General features: G+C 43.2%; 1 protein-coding gene across 1 annotated transcript in view; it reads left to right on the top strand.

Annotated features, from left to right (window-relative positions):
- The window catches only part of Psat1 (phosphoserine aminotransferase 1), a 29,932-nt gene extending 9,413 nt beyond the window's left edge, over window positions 1–20,519 (top strand). The window contains exons 7-9 of the mRNA XM_005335150.5: window positions 6,072–6,200; window positions 17,706–17,843; window positions 19,120–20,519. Of these exons, the coding sequence (XP_005335207.1) occupies window positions 6,072–6,200; window positions 17,706–17,843; window positions 19,120–19,225 (373 nt within the window). The 3' untranslated portion in view covers window positions 19,226–20,519. The remainder of the gene's footprint in view (window positions 1–6,071; window positions 6,201–17,705; window positions 17,844–19,119) is intronic.
- The last annotated feature ends 772 nt before the right edge of the window (window positions 20,520–21,291 follow it).

Genomic DNA, 21,291 nt, shown 5'->3' with positions numbered 1-21,291 from the left:
CCTTGGTTGGAAAATTCTGCTACTTACTAACTGTGTGACCTTAGGAAGTCCCTACCTGTCTGATATTGGGAGTAATAACCGTACCATCCTCAGTGGGTTACTATGAGGATTATGTGATATATCTATCTATCTATCTTAGTAAGTACCTGGTACTTGGTGACTTATATATGTCAGCTGCATTCTTTCTTTTTTTTTGGTACTGGGGATTAAACCCAGGGTTGCTTAACCACTGACTGGGCCATGTCCCCAGCCCTTTTTTGTATTTTGTTTAGAGACAGGTCTCACTAAGTTGCTTAGTGCTTCGCTTTTGCTGAAGCTGGTTTTGAACTCGTGATCCTCCTGCCCTAGTCTCCCAAGTCTCTGGGATTACAGGCATGCACCATCATGCCTGGCTGAGCTGCTTTATTTCTGTTGTTAATTCCCGGAGCCTCAGCAGGGGCAGTGTGACAAAAGGGAAGTGCCAGAGTTTATTAATTTATCTTTCCAGGCAACTATGATGTAAAACAGTGGTATTTTTATGTGTGGGACCCCATTAATCCTCCCAATCGCATAGGAGGTGGATACTATTACTGTTTTCATTTTGCAAGGGAGGAAGCTGAGGTCACATTCTAAGAAATGGCAGTGTTGGGATTTGAGCCCAGGCAGCCTGGGTGCCTTCCACCCTGTATTTTGGTACTTTGCAAAATGACCAGAGTGGATTTGTTTTTTAAAGGATTCTGTCTTAGGAGAATGAGTCCAGTTCTTCCATTCTGTAGGATTTTTCCATGAGGGGCCAAAGTTCTCTTAAACTTAAAGGGGGTGGGTAGGCTACTATGCATTTAGTAGTTCCATCTGGGTCAGGATTTTGTTAAAGCTCTCTCCTCCCCTAGGTGCTGCCTGGGGAGAATGTCTCCCATATAGTCTACTATAAGAAAGAAAGGAGATTTTTTTTTTTTTCCACAGTTAGAACTCCAGTGGAAATTTCTGCAGAAATCCAGGTACAGAGCAGATCCTCATTGTGTGTCCCCCATTTTCCTCAGGGATGTTCTAGGTCTAATTCTCCTGGTCATCTCTAAACTCCACTTTCTTGTACCTTGGCTGAAAATATTGCTGAAGTGCGAGTGTGTCAGGGCGGACTGAATTCTGTCTCCTACTCCCTTGGTTTACCACTGGGGCTCTACGCAGGGAGGTAGCACCACTGGTCACTGGCTGGCCAGGGAGCACACTGGGCAGGCTCAATGTTGCAGGTCCAGTGGGAGACTTCAAGGGCAGGGATCCTAGAGAGGGGCTTTGTCAGGCTCTGTGGGGCAGGAGAGAGAAGGTGGTCATCCTTACTTGGAAGGGTACCTGGAGGTGGAGCTGGGGTACCTGCCTCGAAGTTAGGTTAGTCTTTCAGGGGAAGGCCAAAGCCACCACTGCCTTTTGAAGCAAGGAGGTGGGAGGCACAGGGAATGAGTACTGTCCCTGAAATGTGCATCAAGGCCAGTAAGTTCTGTTCAAAGCACAGCCTGGAGGGACAGGGTGAACAGTTGCTCCCTTAGGCACCTTTTCTAAGAGCTACCTTGAAGCATATTTTAAAAAATTGAACACATTTTTTTTGCTGTTAGGGTGAAAATGGCTTAGTGAGAACAGTGAGATGCTAGCGGGAGATGAAAATGGCTGGAGATACAGAAAGTCCTCCTGGAAGAGTGAACCCCTACCAGCCCCTGTTTGGGCCTTGACTGACCTTGAACCCTTCAGCTGGTGCACATAGGGAGAGGCAGGATTCTTTTCCCAGGGCTGAAAGGGGCAAAATTTCTTTTACAAACAGATAAAATAGTGATAATTGAAAATGTCTTAAGGCAAGTTGGTATGGCTTAATGAATTTTGACTCCAATATTCCCCCTGGAGGTTGCTTTGCTTTGTTATACCTTAAAAGAAGACAAGAGGAGAAAAGTTCTGTACAATTCTGCAAGATTGAGGAATAACCATGAGTCTGTGGGTTGAAATACTTGGAGTTCATTTGCAGTGCTTCAGCATTGAAGGAGAGGAAGTCCTCAGGGAAAACCTTTTCCACGTGGACAGAGAGATTTATGCCAGGTACTCTGCCCAGTCTTTGACTAGGAGGCCGGTAAGGCACCTAGCATACTTCCTAACACATAGGTAGATAAGGCTCCAGGTTTGAAAATGTGCCATGGATTTATTTTGTTTTATTTGTGTTTGTCAGAGCTGAAATACCACGGGCCCTGAGAACTTTGTTTTAACTGTGCTAGATAAACTGGGCTACAAATAGCTCTCTGTAGCCCTGAGCAACGAACTGGGGTGGAATAAAGGGCCACAGTGTCATTCTCTTTAACCCCTTGATAGAACACATTAAACTCAATTAGCAGACAGAGGAAAAGATGCCCAAATGTCCCTTCTAACTCCACAAAACATTTTTTACTTATCATAACTACTAAACCTCCAAGTTTCAGAATGAGGGCAAGTAATGCATTTTTAATTCAATCATTTTTATTTCAGTAAAAATATGAAGTGAAGAAATGATTAACTCAGGTCACCTTTCTTACCAGAATGGGAGGTAGAGATGAAGTCTGTAGGTCTGTCCAGAGGGCTTAGCTTGCCCCAGGTTCCCTTACCCTGGGTGACATGCAAGAAACCTGGAGTCCTAGAATCCACAGAGGGGCGGATTAGTAGTGAAACCAGCTCTGGGAAAAGTGCTCTGCTCTCTGGTTCCTTTTATTAGTTCTGGAGAAAATTGAGCCACAACGTCCTCAACCAGAAGCTCCTCTGCAGAATCAGAACCTTTGGGAATTTCCCACGGGAGTTTCCCACAGGAATTTCCCACAGGACTTTGTGGGGAATGCTGTTCAAAGCCCTGGCACATGGCAGTAGGTTGTATTCCTTTAAGAAATTTGTGAAAGTAACACATACTCCTAGCAAAGACTTCCAAGTGAGCAAGTCACCAGGGTAACCACTTTAACTGCTTGTGGTGTATCTTGATAGATTCTTAACTGGGCATATGCAAATCCAGTCTTCCCTCAGTGTCCATCAGGGATTGGTTCCATGGATACCAAAATTCTCAGATGTTCCTGTCCCTTATCTAAAATGGTGTGGTATTCGCATATAGCCAGTGCACATCCTCCTGCATACTTTAAATAATCTCTGGATTACTTGAATACCCAGTCCGATGCAAATGCTATGTAAATAGTTGTAATACTGTGTTGTACAGAAAATAATGATAAGAAAAAAGGTTTGTACATGTTCAGTGCAGACATAATTTTTTTTAAAACATCCACTCTTTTTTTTTTCTTAGTTGTATACAGGCACAATACCTTTGTTTTATTCACCTGTTTCTATGTGATGCTGAGAATCGAATCCAGTGCCTCACACACGCAAGGCAAATGCTCTACCAACTGAGCTCCAACCCTAGCCCCCAGACACAATATTTTTTTTCTAAATATTTTCTGTCTAGGGTTGGTTGAATCCATGATGATGAACTCACAGATATGGAGGGCTGATTGTATACTGAGCCATATATGTAATTGTTCAAATGCATTCAGACTTAAGTGAATTCCTTTCCCCCACCCAGCAATATGCCATGGGCACTCTCCCATGGTAGCTCAAATGCCTACCTTCTTTTTTTTCTTTTTAATAGTGGTGTGGTATTCTGGAGAACTCTCAGTCTCACTTTTCTCCTCTGTAAAAATGGTGTAATGATGGCTCTGATCTCCTCAGTGGATTAATCCATTGCTAGCTGAAGAGACTAGTGGGAAGTGATGGGAACTGTAGGCAGGTGTGGCATGGTTGGAGCAAGTAGCTCACTGGGGGTGTGCCCTTGGGACTGTATCTTCTCCCTGGGTCTTTCTCCCCCCTTCCTCTTTTTCTTACTCCCTCTGCTTCCTGGCTGACACCCTTTGCCAAGATATTCTGCCTCACCTTGGGCCCAAAGCACGTCCAGCTGACCATGGACTAAAACTTCTGAAACCACGAGCTAAAATAAATCTTCCTTCTTCCGAGTTGTTCTTCTCAGGAACTTATGTCACCGTGATGAAAAACTAATATAACTTGAGTTTTTGGCCCACCCAGTTGAGAGTCTGAGAGCCAGTCAGTATCAGGAACTTCCTGTCCTAAGCCTTTGGCTGTTGGAACATCTTCCAGACCTGGGCTCTCCTGTGAGCACCTGTCCTGGTGTTGGTAGACTGAAGGTGTCAGTAAATAAGGGGGCAGCTGGGCTCAGGCAGTGCCACCCCGTTTTTGCTGAGCATTAACTTCCATGAAATTTTTGCCTAATTCCCAGAGGACCTTTGTCCTGCCCCTTCTGGAGACAGCATAGCTGAGAGCTGACCTCCTCCAAACTCCCAACTCAAGGAGGGTGGTGTCTTGCTAGTGACGTAGTCAGTGAAGGACACATGGAAGGACACAGTTCCTTTTTAAAGATGGGACATTCGGAAGACTGGTGGGCAGAACCATCCACTAGTCTTCAATTCTGTGTATTTTTGGCTTAGTCTTGGGCACCTAACCACAAAGACACCACTAGCTGCCATTTGGGTGGCCCATCTGCCTGTGCCAGGCTCTGTGCTAGACGCAGGTCTTACAGGGGATAGGGAGTTAAAATGCTTAGTTCCAGAAAGGGTTGGGCCCAAGCAAGTTGTCGGAGGGACTGGGGTGCAGCCAGTCCCCTCAGAACCAGGAACACAGATCATCAACACTATACCATGTGCTCTCCATTTCTTTTATTTTCTTTTTTTGTGGTATTGGGGATTGAACCCATGAGTGCTTTGCCACTGAGCCATACCTCCAGCCCTTTTTATGTTTCTATTTTGAGACTGGGACTCACTAAGTTGCTGAGGCTGGCCTTGAACTTCCTCTCCTCCTGTGTCAGCCTTCTGAGTCCCTGGGATCATAGGTACCTGTTTTGCTCTCCATTTCTTGCTTCTCAGCTGGAATGTTGGCTTCAGTTTTTTTTCAGCTGAACTTCTTTCAAATGTTTCCTAGAAGTGAGATCGCCTAGGGCTCTTACCTTATGCCTTACAGTATCACCAACCCATGGTTTTGCCTCTCTTCTCACTCCTGGGTGAGAGAAAATCCCAGGGAAGTTCTTACTATTTACTTACTTACTTATTCATTTGTTTATTTTTTACATTGCTGGGGATTGAACCTCACACATGCTAGGCCAAGTGCTGTACTACTGAGCTATGTTCCCACACCCCAGGGTAGTTTCTAATTGGTCTGTATAGATTCCATGCCCAACTTTGAGACCAGGGGAGCAAGACTTGTTGGGAATTTGCATGTGGGGTCGGAAAGCCTAGGCTTAGATTCCCAAGGAGGCTATGTAGTATGTGTGTAAACAGCAGCACTGGGATTGGGGTCTAGACTGTAACTGGGAGACATTGCCTTAATCATTGCGCCATACCACATCTGCTAGGTGGAAGGCTTTGAGCTGGGTCTGTGAGGTAGAAAAGGTGAACAGTGTGAACTTCCAGCCTTTCAAGCATAAGCCCAAAACCCAGACACACAGAAGTATAAAATAAGGACTGAGTGGTAAGCTACACAGGTATTATGGGCAAGGGCATCTGGGATCAGAGTTTAGGAATTGAAGAGTTAACCCTGGAAGAAGTTGGGAAGCTGGACTCTGATGATTTGTTGTGGGAAGTATGTTCTGTGTGTCCTGGAGAGTTTGCATTAGAGCTGGGCTGGACAGAAAGGGACTGATGTGACATCCATTGAACGGCCCTTAGAGATTTAGAATTGTATTGACCCTTCCTTGCCTCATGACATCCTCTTGTTTACATGTGGTCTGCATTTATCTTGTCTCTTTCCTTAATTTTATTTTTTCAGTATTGAGAATTAAATCCAAGGGCACTCTACTATGGAGCCAGCCCTTTTTTATTTTTTGAGATAGGGACTCACAAAAGGTACCTAGGCTGGTCTCAAATTTGTGATCCTCCTGCCTTAGCCTCTCTAGAAGCTGAGATTATAGACATGCACTGCTGTGCCCAGCTATCTTTTTCTGTTTCTAATAATGTTTTTAAGATTGTCTTAATGCAAGGTACCAATTTATTTGAAAGGTAACAATTTGCATTAATGGCTTTTTGTTTTAATTTTCATTTTAGCATTTATGTTATGGGCTTGGTGCTGGAGTGGATTAAGAACAATGGTGGGACAGCAGCTATGGAGAAGCTCAGCTCCCTCAAATCTCAGAAGATCTATGAGATAATTGATAATTCTCAAGGATTCTACGTGTAAGTCAATGGTGTTTTATCCCACGTTTTGCCTCTTCTGAATTAAAAACTGTATACCTTTGAAAAGCAGCCACAATCACCTTTCCCTAAGACAGTGACATACTGGTGAGTATGTGTGCACCTGTGAACAGAAAGGTTGAGTTCTTCCCTGCTGCACCCCACTGCTGAAACCCAGGTTTTGGGATCCAGGTCCCAGTGGGTCATGGCTTTTCTCACTCCAAAGATATTGCCCTGGGGAAGAATCTCGGTGTGTCCCCTGGGATAAGTCCCTTCTACTCCCTCCTTCCTTGTGTGTCACTTGCTGGAAGCTTTCAGCTTTGTTTGAGTCCTCCTGTTGGAGTCCCCTGGTATAATTGCCCACGCCTGGCTGCCTCCGTTACTATAGGAGAGATGCTCCCATCCCAGGCGTGTAGGGAGTAGAATTGGTTGTGGCACAGGTGTACTCCTAGTTAATATTTTCCTGACAAAGTGATGGATGAACATGTCTTGACCATTGCCAGCACCTGCGAGGGCTACAGAGAATGGACGGGCCTTGTATGAGTTTCTTAGGACAGCCATAACAAAGTGCCATATACTGGTAGCTTAAAATAATAGAAATTCCATTGTGGAGGCCAGACATTTGAAGTCAGGATGTCGTTAGAGCTTTGCTTCCTCCACAGACTCCAGGGGAGAATCCATTTCTTGCCTCTTTCAGCCTCTAGTGGCACCAGGTGGGGCTGCCTCACCTCAGTGTCCACCTCTGTCTTCACATGCCCTTCTCCTTTCTGCTTGGGTCCTCTTCTCTCTCTGATAAGAACTGGTCATTGGATTTAGCACTCCCACTCTGGGTAGCTCAGGATGATCTCATCTCCAGAACCTTCTATTGATGCCTGCAAAGACTCTTTTTCCAAGTAGTTCAAGATTCACGGATTCTAGGGGTAGGACCTGGACATGGGGTCACCATCCAACCTTCTCACAAAAATGGCTTCTCAACAAAATGTAGATGTGAGGCACCTAGTGCTGAGGAGCATGGGATCCAGAGAGTGTCCCAGCATCATTGCCATCTAGTGTGGCATGTGCAGTGTGTAAGTGTGTGTTTATGTTGATACTCAGTTGTCAAACTAGGACCCTTGATTTTTAAAAAATTTTTTTTTCACATGACATCTCACTATTGCTCAGGCTGGCTTTGAACTTCTGGGCTCAAGTGATCTTCATGTCTCAGCATCCTAAGTAGCTGGGACTTCAGGCTTTTGCTGTACACATAGCTTAGGACCCTCATTTTTAGTGCTCATTATCTTTGAGTTTTACTATTATGACAATAATATATGTATGCCCTTGCAGTAATGGGGAAATTTGCACTCCCTTTATTACATGGGTCACATGGGATAGAAAATATAATGCTTCAGCTCTAACTTGGAATGTGTGTTTCAACCACGACTTGTCATGACTCTCTGTACCATCCATGGTTGAGGGGTGGAGTGGACTCTGGACAGCCGGGGTGAAAGCAGCATAGTGCTGCCACCTTTCCCCTGAAATGCCTGTCACCTACATCTGTGAGTTCTTGGCATCTAGTGGCTTCTAGCCATAAGCCCTGGGGGAGTTGGGCTTGGCTGGATATCTGGGCCTCTGGGTTCTGCTCCATGTGCTGCCTGGGGGAAGAGATGCACCCTGCACCTTCCTGTCTAATCTGTGGTTCTGTGTAACAAAGCTTGGTCTTGGGGAAGCTTCCATCCTATACTCAGTGTGGAGGTGGGGGCAGCAGTGCTTATAGGAACTCTGCATGATTAGCAGGAAATGGTCCAAGGAGTTCAGGGCCAAGAGCTAAGGGATGTGGCATGAACTTGGAACAGGGTGATATTGTTGGGTTGGAGGGGACGGGAGAGCTTTTGGATGAACTGGAGCCTTGGTGTGAGTAGAATTGGGCAGAGAGATGGGCGGGAGTACTTGTAGGGACTTGGAAGGCAGGGATGATCCCACAAAGGCATTGAGGGAGGAAGCACAGTGTATTGGGGAGCAGACAGTGGGCCTCCTGGTGGCAATGGCTTATGCTGGGATTGAATGGAAGTCCTGGAGAGGTCTGAGATGTTTTTGGTCCATTTCTTCACTCCGCTGTTGACCCATCTATCTACCTTCCTGTGCACCTATTTACTCAGCCATCTAGCCAGTCACTCATTCACCTGCCCATCTTCCTGTTCATCTGTCTACCTCACCATCCATCCTGCAGATGGCTCCTGAGTACCCTGGGCTAGCCTTGCTCTAGGCTCCTGAGATACCTAGAAGAAGAAATCACCATCCCTGACTCCCCCAAAGTGCTCAGAACCTGAATGAGTGGAAACATTTGGTGATTATTATGTAGTGGAGAGCAGTCTATTAGCTGTAGCTTCACTCTTTCTTAGGAGGAGTACACACATAAAAATGTCACCCTATCAACCACCTGCCTAAAAAAATGTCATCTCAGAGTGACATTTCCTGAGGAGTCCAGAGCAGGTGCTAGCTCTGTCTCCTCTGTTTACTAAAAGCGGGAGACTCTCTAGCTGTTCCTGTGTGCCACTGAGCTCTCAGGAAACTCTTCACTCTTCTTTTGAACTATGGAAATAGTTTGGCAAGATGGCCCTGAAGCTGGGCAAGGTGATGCATGCCTGTAATCCCAGCAACTTGGGAGGCTGGGGCAGGAGGATTGAGAGTTCAAAGCCAGCCTCAGCAAAAGTGAGGCACTAAGCAAATCAGTGAGACCCGGTCTCTAAATAAAATACAAGATAGGGCTGGGGATGTGGCTCAGTGGTGAAGTGTCCTGGAGGTGGGGATAGCAGTGCTTAGGGCCTCACTGAGTTGCTGATCCCTGGTACCCCCCCCCCCCCACAAAAGTTGGCCTGGAATACTGAGAGACGGATCATGATTTGCAATTTGCTATTGTCTTTGCTTCTTGTTTTTATCTTTGTCATGAACCTCCTCTCCCTTCATGCTCCCTAACTTGTAAGGCAGCCCCTTTCCTAAGCCTCTTATGGGGGACTGCAACAACCTACCAGTAACCCAACGGGGAGTTCTTGGACTAGATGAGACAACCCTTGAAGTCCCCAAGTTCATTCCACAGCCTAACCACTCCCATGACACTGGTGACCTGGAGTTGAGTCCAAGTGGCAGCATAGCATAGTGTCTTGGGCCTCGAAGCCCCATATTGCCACTATTGGCACTTGACCTTGGGCAGATGACTTGATTGTTGTAAGCCTCAGTTTCCTCATCTGTGCAGTGGGTATAATAATGGCACATGTGTTTTATGATGGTCATGAGGATTAAATGGCAATGCCTGTGATATAGAGTATATAATAAGTAGGTTAAGAGGATGGGCTATTGTGCTGGTTAATTTGTGTAAAGCACTGGAAACAGTGGCACCTTATGAGTATTCCTCCTCATGAGTTGGCTCTTCATATTACTATTTGTGGTTGTTAATGTGTAAAGCACTTTGGATGTTCCTGACACACAGTGCTTAACATACATTAGATATTAACTCTCTCATCATAAGGATGTTCAAGAGGCAGATTCCTTATCCAGATGTGAGGTCACCTTGGTTGCCTTCTTAGGAAAGAGAAGGAGCATGTGATAGATCTAATGAAGACTAAATCAAAATGAAGCAGGTGGAGTACCAGGCACTTTATACATAGGCTTTTTACACACTTTATTGCCATTGCTGCCCTGTGAAACAGACAGGAAGCATGTCTGACAGAGGCACAGACAGGATAAGTCACAGCTGGGAAGTGGGATCAGCCTGAGTACGAACGTGAGGTGGGTGGGCACTATGTCACCAGGGCCTGTGTGGCGCTTTAATTACTACACCTAAGAAATGAAAAAAAAAAAAAATCACAGATGGCAGATGGTGTGACTTTCTATATTAAAAGTGCAAGAACCAGCAGAAAACCTTAGGAATGATCAGTTGCAGAAGTGTGATCACTTAGAGCTCAGTTGTGATTCCATTCTCCACAAACATGCAATAAAGATGGAATTCCTAACAGACTCAAAATTATAAAATATCACCAGGTGTGGTGGTGCATGCCTGTAATCCCATCTGCTCAGGAAGCTGAGGCAGGAGCATTGCAAGTTCAATGCCAGCTTTCGCAACTTAAGTGAGGCCCTAAGCAACTTGGTGAGACTCTGTCTCAAAATAAAAAATAATTAAAAGGGCTCTGGATATAGTTTATATAGTTTATATAGTTTAAGCACTCCTGGGTCCAATCCTGGTACGAATAAATAAATAAATAAATAAAATATTTAGCAATCAATCCAAATGTCCACCTGTTCAAGTTAAAGCAAAAGGATGGTTTAAAAATAGAAAATGGTACAGGATGAACTTAGCACATTATCTATTATAGTTATATAAAGCTTTGTTAATTTACACAGGGGCACTGGCACAGGGATAGACAATAGGTGAGTTAAAGAAGTTCATAAATGGCTGGACACAGTAGTGCATGCCTGTAATCCCTGTGGCTCGGGAGGCTGAGACAGGAGGATTGGGAGTTCAAAGCCAGCTCAGCAAAAAGTGAGGTGCTAAGCATCTCAGTGAGACCCTGTCTCTAAATACGATACAAAATAGGGCTGGGGATGTAGCTCAGTTGTAGAGTGCCCCTGAGTTCAATCCCCAGAACCCCATCCTCCCCATAAAAAAGAAGCTCATAAATGCCCATGCTTACTTGGGAATCAACTGCATGTTAAATTAGCTGAAAAATATTCATAACATGCTGTTTGAAGCCATGACAAATTAATTTAAACAAATTAGCATCATTTGCATCATGCCATACTCAAAAATAAATCTCATTAGTCAGAAAGTTCTAAGCTGGTTGCAATTATGCACACCTGTAATGCCAGTGATTTAGGAGACTGAGGCAGGAGGATCACAAGTTTGAGGCCAGCCTCAGCAACTTGGTGAGACCCTGTCTCAAGATTAAAAAATGAAAGGACATGGGGATGGAGCTCAGGGGTGAAGTGCCCCTAGGTTCCTCCTAGGTTCAGTCTCTAATACCAAGAAAAAAAATGTTGGTGAGTCTTTTTTAAGTTTAGGAATACAGAGGCCTTAACTAAAAACAAACTATTAATCTCAAAAGCAATAAAGTAAAAACTGACATTTAATTTCACAAAAATCTTAAAATTTTATATAGTGAACAAAAACAAATGTCAGACATGAGAAAAGTTTTGCACTATATAACAGAAAGGTTGCCATCCTTAATATAGGCAAGAACCCACAAATGACTGAAAAGGATGACCAAGTACAAATTAGGGCAAAGGGTGTTGCTTCTGGTTTAAACAATCCAGAAGAAATACAGCTGGCTAACACACACCAAAAAATGCCCAAGTTCATTAGTTCTTTAGGAAGTACAGATTAAAATCATGAAGTGTATGTTTTTTACCTTTGATTGGTAGAAATTAAAAAGTAATTGATAACCTTTAGTGTTGGCAAAGGACCACAGTTGGATGGAAGTATTAATCTGAATAAATCTGGGGCAAAGTTTGCAATATCCATCAAAATTCAAAGCAAACTTGCCAGTGATATTATGTCTAGCAGCCACCCTACTCTGGAATCCTGTTGGATGCAGCCGTTTGCACAGAATTGAGCCGCTGTGGGTCTACTATAGGATGGGATGGTGAAAAATCTGCAGAGCGCCGCCACCATGCCTGTCAGTGGAGATTCGAGGAAGTTTAGTAGGATCCATGCATAGTAAGTGTTATGGTTTAGATAGGAAGTGTCCCCCAAAAGCTCATGTGTGAGACAGTGCAAAAAGTTTAGAGGTGAAATGATTGAGTTGTCAGAGCCTTAACCTAATCAGTGCATTAATCCCAGATAGACATTACCTGAGCGGTAACTGTAGGCAGGCAGGGTGTAGCTGAAGGAGACGTGTCACTAGGGCTGCCTTTGGGAAATACATTTTGTTCCTGGTGAGCAGAGCCTCTGTGCTTCCTGTCATGTCCCGAGCTACTTTCCTGTGCCCCCCTCTTCTGTCTTGATGTTCTGCCTCACCTTGGGCCTGGAACAATGGAGTCAGTCTGTGGACTGAGACCTCTGAAACTAGGAGTGCCAAATGAACTTTTCCTCCTCTAAAATTGATCTTGTCAGATATTTTGGTCACAGCAGCAAAAAAGCTGACTAAGACAGTAAGAATAATGTGTACACTGGGAGTGAGGGTGTCTGAGCAGACACTGGAAGATGACTGTGTATGCCAACGGGCCAAAAGGAGAAAAGTGTAGAAAAGGATGTGGCTGTTAGTCTGTTTATGAAACCCACATTTGTTTATGCAGATGTTACGTAAGTATATACATTTACACATGTGCATACATATATACCTATTTTGACACGTGTTCATGTTTATATATATCTAAAAATGCTCGGAGAAGCACACACCAGCTTATTGTTGATAGCCACCTCTGGGAAGGGGTGGTAGATCTTCATAATTTTACTCAGATTTTTGTAATCACATAAAGTAGTTTTTTTTTAAAATTTATTTACTCACATATAGTTTTAAAATTGATTTTTAAAAATTAATTAACCAGCCACCCTCTTATCTCCGCCTCCTGAGTTGCTGAGATTACAGGCATGCACGATTACATCCATCTTAAACCTTTTTTAAAAAAATATATCTAAAAATTTTTTTTTTCCTTTTTAGATGTTCATGACAGTAGAGTATATTTTGACATATCATACATGCATGGAGTATAACTTCCCATTCTTGTGTTGGACATGATGTGGAGCTACAATTCCTATGTGAACATCCAGCTCAGACCTCTCTGACTGATTAGAATTTACTAGTGTGGTGTGAGGCAGATAGCTCCGATTTGTGTAAGTGGAGACTGTAAGGTTTTAAACCATGGAGATCTATGACTGTTTTATGGGCTTTTCTCTCCTGTATTGTACTCTCTATTGTTTACGTGTTCGTTTCCGACACATCTTTTGGAGGGGACCGACTGAAATAAGTGGGTCAACCCCTTGTCCACTGACCTGACATTCTGGTACCCCTGACCCTCACCACGTCTGTGAGACAAGTACCTCTTGTTGAAGCTGCCCCTTCCCTCACACGTACCCCTCCTCCAATACCCTGGGGGAGTACTTTGGGTGTTTGGGGGATGCGGGGGCTCTCTGGAATGCTAATCCCCTCTGTGGGAAGGGTTTTCAGAAGATGTGTTTGGGAGAAACTGTCCCTTCATGACCTCCCCCTGGGGATTCATGCCACAGGAGGCCCAGGAAGTCAGTAAAAAGCCTGGTCGGGCCACTTAATGCAGCATTCCCTAAATCACCATGGCTTGAGGCTCCCCAGGACTGGGCTTGGGACAGGCCCTGTTTCTTTTGACCTAGAAAGTTCTTGGTAAGCGCTTTTCAGAAGGTCTCTCAGTCTCCCCGGTTTCCTCACCCTTAGTCTCTGCCAGTTCTTTTTTTTCTCAAACTCAGATCTGTTGTGCAAACTTCTTGTTCACTGCTCAAGGACCTGGTCTAATTCCCAGCAGAGTGAATCCACAGGGCCCTCCAGGGGCCAGGCCCTGCAGCTCTCCCCTGCCACTTTGTCCAGGAACCCCACACCCCAAGTAAGCTGGAGAACTTGCCCGCTGCCTCTGTGCCTGGGAGCTGCCATAATGCCCTCCCTCTTCCTCTCCCTGTCTTGGCATCTCCCACAGCCCCTCTGAAACCTGTGGGCCTTCTCAGCAGAATTACTTGCTGTGCTCTGAAGCCACAGGCTATGGCTCTTGGTCCTTCTTGAATGGAGCTGTTAATTCCCTGCAGAGCATCTCTCACTAGTTTGGGATCAGTTAACTCCCCTTGATCTTTTCCTTCTCCCTCACACTTGTTTCAGCGACATGGTCACGAGTGCTGTGTAAATGTTTGTGGCATGGCGACTTCAACTTTAATTTCTATCTTTTATGTCATTATTGCTTTGTGATATCTCCTACTTTCATGATAGGATGGGTAAGCTGGGGAGGTGAACTCTAATTACAGATCCTTAATTTCTTGTAATTTTTTATCTTAACTGTGCTCTTTTATTGGTTCACCTCTCTGATTGGAGCCTCATTTTGGGAGCCTGAGGCACAGAATATCAAAAGAGGGTAGCCACTGAATATTTAATTTAAATATCAGCTATGAAACTTGCTGCCTTCTGGAAGGGGGGCTTGGAATTGAGCCGAGGCTGCTGCAGTTGCTTGGTTCCCCTTCTTGCCTCTCTTCCTGGCGGTGTGTACTTGACTCCCATTAATTGCAATAGGGTTGTGCCAGAAGGGGGCTTCTCCCACTGCATTTATTTGCTGTTTAATTTTAGTGAATCCTGCCTACAGAAGTATAAGAATAAAATAGGATGTACTTAAGAAAAGGGAGAGAGAGGGGCTGAGGATGTGGCTCAAGCCGTAGCGCGCTTGCCTGGCATGCGTGCGGCCTGGGTTCGATCCTCAGCACCACATACCAACAAAGATGTTGTGTCCGCCGAGAACTAAAAAATAAATATTAAAAATTCTCTCTCTCTCTCTCTCCTCTCTCTCCTCTCTCACTCTCTCTTAAAAAAAAAAAAAAAGAAAAGGGAGAGAGGGCCATATGTTCTGCCTTTCTTTCATTCTGGAGTTACAGTTCAACTCATCTTCCATTTGTCTCTTCTGGTTGTCAGTGGAGAATAATTTTGGCTACTTATCTTCCAAATCAGATACTGAAGTCAGATACTAATCTTTCCCAGACAAAAATTCCTCATTCATTTTTGAGAGTCTCTGTGTGCCTTAGGCAGGGTGCTGGGAGTAAAAGGATAATTTTATTGCATTTAACAGATACTTATATAGCATTGATATGTTCTGGATGCTGCTTTAAATTGCACCAGGTATATCAGTGGCCTATCCCTGTGTCACAGAACACTCCAGAACTTACTGACTTAACCCTTTTCCGTGCTCATTATTCTTTGGGTCAGCAGGTTGGGCCGAGCTCAGCTGGGTGCTTCTGCTGGTCCCAGGAGCCCTCAACACTGAAGGCATCCGGTGATTGAGCTGCTGCCAGATGGTTTAACGTGGTTTCACATGTCTGGCACTTGGTGCTGGCTGTTGGCTGGGATACTTACCTCCATTCTGCTAGCTCAGACTTGTGTAAGTGGCAGTGATGTTGAAGATGGAGAGAAGAGAAGCTGGTGTGAGGTAGAATTATTTATTTTGCAGTCCCTTGGCCAAACCAACTCACAAGGCCAGGCCAGAACCAAAAGGTAGAGAACTTGACCTTGCCTTGTTAAAACAAAACAACAAAAACATTTTTTCTTTTTTTTTTTTTTTTTTGGTATTGAGGATTGAATCCCAGGGCACCAAATTTACCACTGAACTACATCTCTGGCCCTTTTTATTTCTTATTTTGCTAAGTTTCTTAGGGACTCACAGTTGCTGAGGTTGGCCTTGAAGTTACAATCCTCCTGTTTCAGGCTGTGGAGTTGCTGGAATTACAGGTGTGCGCCACTGCACCCAAATCTTTTTAAAAATTTTTAATTGTGCCCCTCAAAATTCTCTGTTAATACTTGGTTTATTTAATACCTCAACTCTTGAGGAAAGGTTCTGATAGTGTTCTCACTGTTCTGGGAGGAAAGTGAGGCACAGGAGGGAGGTAACTTGGTCGAGGTCACACAGCTTAGAACAATACAGGGTGACAAACCCTTTAAAAACTGCTCCTCATTATTTTCAAGCCTTCCAAACACTGTTAGGACAAATATACCTCTGCATCTGAACAGAGAAAGGGTCCTAAACACTTGCTATATGGCACCCTTGTGTTGGATCCTTCCTACCTGTTGAATCTTTGGATCATTGCAACTAATTTGCAGTAGAGGTATTATTCCCAATATTCAGCCAAGGAAACTGAGGCTTACAGAAATTAAATACAAAAGGCGAAAGATTTATATGTTCTGAAGAGAAACCAGAGTATAACTGGAAATCCATATGCAACAAAATGAAACTGAATCCCCTTCTCTCGCCATGCACAAAAGTTAACTCAAAATGGATCAAGGAGCTTGATATCAAATCAGAGACTCTGCGTCTGATAGAAGAAAAAGTTGGCTCTGATCTACATATTGTGGGGTCGGGCTCCAAATTCCTCAATAGGACACCCATAGCACAAGAGTTAATAACAAGAATCAACAAATGGGACTTACTCAAACTAAAAAGTTTTTTCTCAGCAAGAGAAACAATAAGAGAGGTAAATAGGGAGCCTACATCATGGGAACAGATTTTTTTACTCCTCACACTTCAGATAGAGCCCTAATATCCAGAGTATACAAAGAACTCAAAAAATTAGACAATAAGATAACAAATAACCCAATCAACAAATGGGCCAAAGACCTGAACAGACACTTCTCAGAGGAGGACATACAATCAATCAACAAGTACATGAAAAAATGCTCACCATCTCTAGCAGTCAGAGAAATGCAAATCAAACCCACCCTGAGATACCATCTCACTCCAGTAAGATTGGCAGCCATTATGAAGTCAAACAACAACAAGTGCTGGCGAGGATGTGGGGAAAAGGGTACTCTTGTACATTGATGGTGGGACTGAAAATTGGTGCAGCCAATTTGGAAAGCAGTATGGAGATTCCTGGGAAAGCTGGGAATGGAACCACCATTTGACCCAGCTATTGCCCTTCTCGGACTATTCCCTAAAGACCTTAAAAGAGCGCACTACAGGGATACTGCCACATTGATGTTCACAGCAGCACAATTCACAATAGCTAGACTGTGGAACCAACCCAGATACCCTTCAATAGATGAATGGATAAAAAAAATGTGGCATTTATACACCATAGAGTATTACGCAGCACTAAAAAATGATAAAATCGTGGAATTTGCAGGGAAATGGATGGCACTAGAGCAGATTATGCTAAGTGAAGCTAGCCAATCCCTAAAAAACAAATGCCAAATGTCTTCTTTGATATAATGAGAGCAACTAAGAATAGAGCAGGGAGGAAGAGCAGGAGATATGAGGTGGGAGAGAAAGGGAGAGAAAAGGGAAATTGCATGGAAATGGAGGGAGACCCTCATTGTTATACAAAATTACATATAAGAGGTTGTGAGGGGAATGGGAAAATAAACAAAGAGAGAAATGAATTACAGTAGATGGGGTAGAGAGACAAGATGGGAGGGGAGGGGAGGGGGGATAGTAGGGGATAGGAAAGGTAGCAGAATACAATAGTTACTAATAGGGCATCATGTAAAAATGTGGATGTGTAACCGATGTGATTCTGCAATCTGTATTTGGGGTAAAAATGGGAGTTCATAACCCACTTGAATCTAATGTATGAAATATGATATGTCAAGAGCTTTGTAATGTTTTGAACAACCAATTAAAAACAAACAAAAAAACAGAAATTAAATACAAATCTTACAAGAGTCTGGTCTGTCTAGGTAAATTATAAATGTCCTGGGACAGATTTTTGGTTTTGTTTTAATCGTCTGCTTGCATCTAGAAAATGGTTTTTAAAAACTTGTAAGTTTCTTAATGATAGCCTGTGCATTTCAGAAAAGTAGTTGGAATATGAAATGTGTTTTTCAGATGCCCAGTGGAGCCCCAAAATAGAAGCAAGATGAATATTCCATTCCGCATTGGCAACGCCAAAGGAGACAATGATTTAGAGAAAAGATTTCTCGATAAGGCACTTGAACTCAATATGATTTCCTTGAAAGGCCATAGGTGAGTACACCTCCAAACCAGATGCTTCAGAGATTTTTTTTTTCTTTTTCTTTCTTTCTTTTTTTTTTTTTTTTTGGACTAGGGATTTGACCCAAGGGTACTTCTTTACCGCTGAGTCATATCCCGGCTGTTTTTATTTTTTATTTTTGCGATAGAGCCTCCCTAAATTGTTTAGGGCTGCACTGAGTTCCTGAGGCTGATTTCAAATTTGTTGTCCTGCTGCCTCACCTTCCCAAGTCACTGGGATTACAGGCATGGGCCACAAGCCTGGCTTGGTTTTGTTTTTCAAAGGCAAAACAAAACACATCTGGGAGCCTGCTCAGCTTGGAGGAGCAGTTTTGTTAACTTGGGGGAAACAGTTGTCTCAGTTGTATTCCTTCCTCCTGTCTATAGAACCCAGGGCACAGTTCCCTGGCTCCAGTGGAGTATCACAGCTTCTGTGAGGTTCTGTGAGGTTTTGTTAAAAATTACCTTTGAAAATCTCTTAACTGCTTTTACAGCCGTCCTGTCTGATGAGGCTGGCACCACTCTTTCTACTGTTAGAACATTGCTGCTTCTCCAGCTGAACACCAGAGGATTAATTTTACATACTCCATAAAAAATAAATGTCCTCACACACGACACCAGCAGCAGCGAGCTGCACATCCCTGTCTGGCTGTTGCAGCAGGATCATGAATGGCCTGGTGCGGAGCCCCACGATCACCATCTTCATCGATGGATCTTTTCTCCCCCTTATGTAGTTTTTGTATTTATCAAGAGTGAATAGTTTGAATTAGTCCAGGTGTGAGCAGCACTTTCACTGCATAAGGGAGATTTTTTTTTTTCTAATGACTCAGACAATGCCACCTGTTGGGAGTTTTCAGGTGGGAGGTTGGGCACTGTTGGCCTCCAGTGCTGTAGCTCTCAGGAGTGATGATTAGGCAGAGTTGTGTTGATACTGAATTAGATGTGTGTGTGTGTGTGTGTGTGTGTGTGTTGGATAGAATCCAGGGCTTCTTTCTTGCTGGGCAAGTTTTCTGCCATTGAAACCCCCAGCCTCTACTTCTTCTTCTTTTTCTCCTTTTTTTTTTTTTGGTACCCAAGTGTGCTTTATCACTGAGCCACATCCCCATCCCTTTTTATTTTTTTGAGACAGGGCTTTGCTAAGTCACTGAAGCTGGCTTTGAACTCGTGTTCCTTCTCCCTCAGCCTCCTGAGATGCTGATTACAGGAGTGCACCATTGCACCCAGCTGATACTCTGATTCTTAATGATTGAATCTGTTTTGGTCATTCTAGGTCTGTGGGAGGCATTCGGGTCTCTCTGTATAATGCTGTCACCACTGAAGATGTTGAAACCTTGGCCACCTTCATGAAAAATTTTTTGGAGATGCATCAGCTATGAAAGAGACCTGTTCTCTGCCTTTGTATAATGTATACAGAGTTTAAAGTAATTGGGAATGGCTACAAAAACTTGACAGACAGGTTAAGTTTCTTCAAATAAACATGCTTATTATAGATTCCATTTTCAAAGAACAACAGCAAGACATCCACAGCTCTGCCCAGTTGATGCAACCACCAGCTACTGGTCACCTCAATTCTGACTCAAACTGGAAGTATTTCTAAAAATCTTCCTCTTGCTTTTCTAATGAATTCCAGCCTATTTTGTCTTTGCTGCTACTTTTTCTAGCTAGACCTCAGTATTTGAACTTGCTTGGACTTAATTATGCCAGTTGCAATTAGTTATGGAGGGTGTGTGGGGGTCCTCTGGGTACAGAATCTAGGAGTAGTGGGGTCTCCTGGGTTCTGCAGCTTTGATTAACCCATTAAATCCCAAGTTTTCAACTCTGCAAATATTTCAATGAAATTGACACAGGTGCATAAATTAGGTTGGAAATCATAACCTAAAGCTTATTATATAGTTTATTATCATTAAACATATAATGATAATCATTAATTAATAATATTAATAGTATCACTAATCATTCACCTATTACTTTTCTCAACAAAATAGAACTCGAAAAACATAAATATTTATTTCAAAGTTATCAAAGGTGGTACATTTGTTGCTCAATTTAAGTTTTTTAGGTATTCTCTAAATGGGATCATGGAACATAATGGGTTAAGGTTAATATTGATCATTTGGTGAGCATGTGGAGGGCCAGGCAAAAGGGCAAACTGTAGGTCTTTATACTGTTATTCTCTTGAAGAGATAAGTGACTTACTATATAAATGTTCATATAGTAGGGTCTGTTTTTAATACCACTTCATTTATATCTCAGTGCATTTATATTTCTAATGAAACGGTTCTCAGTGATATATAGAAGCTTAGAGTTTGTTAAATCCCTGACCTTGTGTACTACAGCATTGTATTAGGATCAGTTGTACCCCCTCTTCAGCCCTTTCCCCTTTGAACCTGCTCCATGGAAAGAATCTAGAAGTTTCACAATTTGCTTTGACTCTTCCTTTCAATAGGGGGAAGAAATGGTGGTGTTATGTTTTTCATTTATGCCATTAAACTGAAAATCTGTTAGATTCCCTTATCCTGTGTACACTTGGTGGTTTTCTTTGTATTGTGTGACCAGAGCAATACTGTGACTCCCAGAAGATCTTTGCTGGAGTCTTTTCCCCTGTTGTGTATCTGTTGTCAGTATTTTATGTTGAATGTGAAGAACATTAAAATCCTGAGATGTAATAAACCCTTGTGAATGATTCTTCTACCTGACTTTTAGACAAATGTTTCTATCTTAAGACGTTTTGGGGCTGGGGATGTGGCTCAAGCCGTAGCGCGCTCGCCTGGCATGCATGCAGCCCTGGGTTCAATCCTCAGCACCACATACAAACAAAGATGTTGTGTTCGCCAAAAACTAAAAAAAAAAATAAATATTAAAATATTCTCTCTCTCTCTCCCTCTCTCTCACTGTCTCTTTAAAAAAAAAAGATGTTTTGATGAGAAAACTAGAGTCTAAAAATAGCATGTGATAGTGTAATTTAATCTAAGGTGTAAGACTTGAATCTTGTGCATTTGTGTTTTAAAAATTGAGTGCAGTGTGGAAGTTTTCCATTTGCTTTTAGAGCGGACATTATCAGCAAACCACCTTCTGACCCAGCTCACCGGGTAAAGTTCTATGAACTCTGTCCCCCTTACCCCAGAAACATGCCAGTGGGACAGTTTTGAGCTCTATTTCTGTCATGTTTGATTGTGTAATGAGCACTCCACTGGCTTCTTGTTCTGTCTCTGCACTATTAGTTGAATTTTCAGGTCAGGTCTCAGACTCCTGGGCTTGGTTCTCATCTCTAAAAGGAGGGGTGAAATAACTGCTTCTTATCTCAGGAATATTTAAGAGTTTAAAGCAAGTGCTTGATGTGAATGATAATCCTAGTAAACCTTTTAGTAAAAGCCACCAGTCCATGGAATCTGACTAAGTGTCCACCTACAGTAGTGGTGCTTGGCATCCACTGTGCCTCCTT

Source organism: Ictidomys tridecemlineatus, chromosome 4, assembly GCF_052094955.1.
Source record: "Ictidomys tridecemlineatus isolate mIctTri1 chromosome 4, mIctTri1.hap1, whole genome shotgun sequence".
Taxonomy (NCBI): Eukaryota; Metazoa; Chordata; class Mammalia; order Rodentia; family Sciuridae; genus Ictidomys; species Ictidomys tridecemlineatus.
Note: the sequence above shows the minus strand (reverse complement) of the source record. Positions and strands in the feature narration are given on the sequence as shown.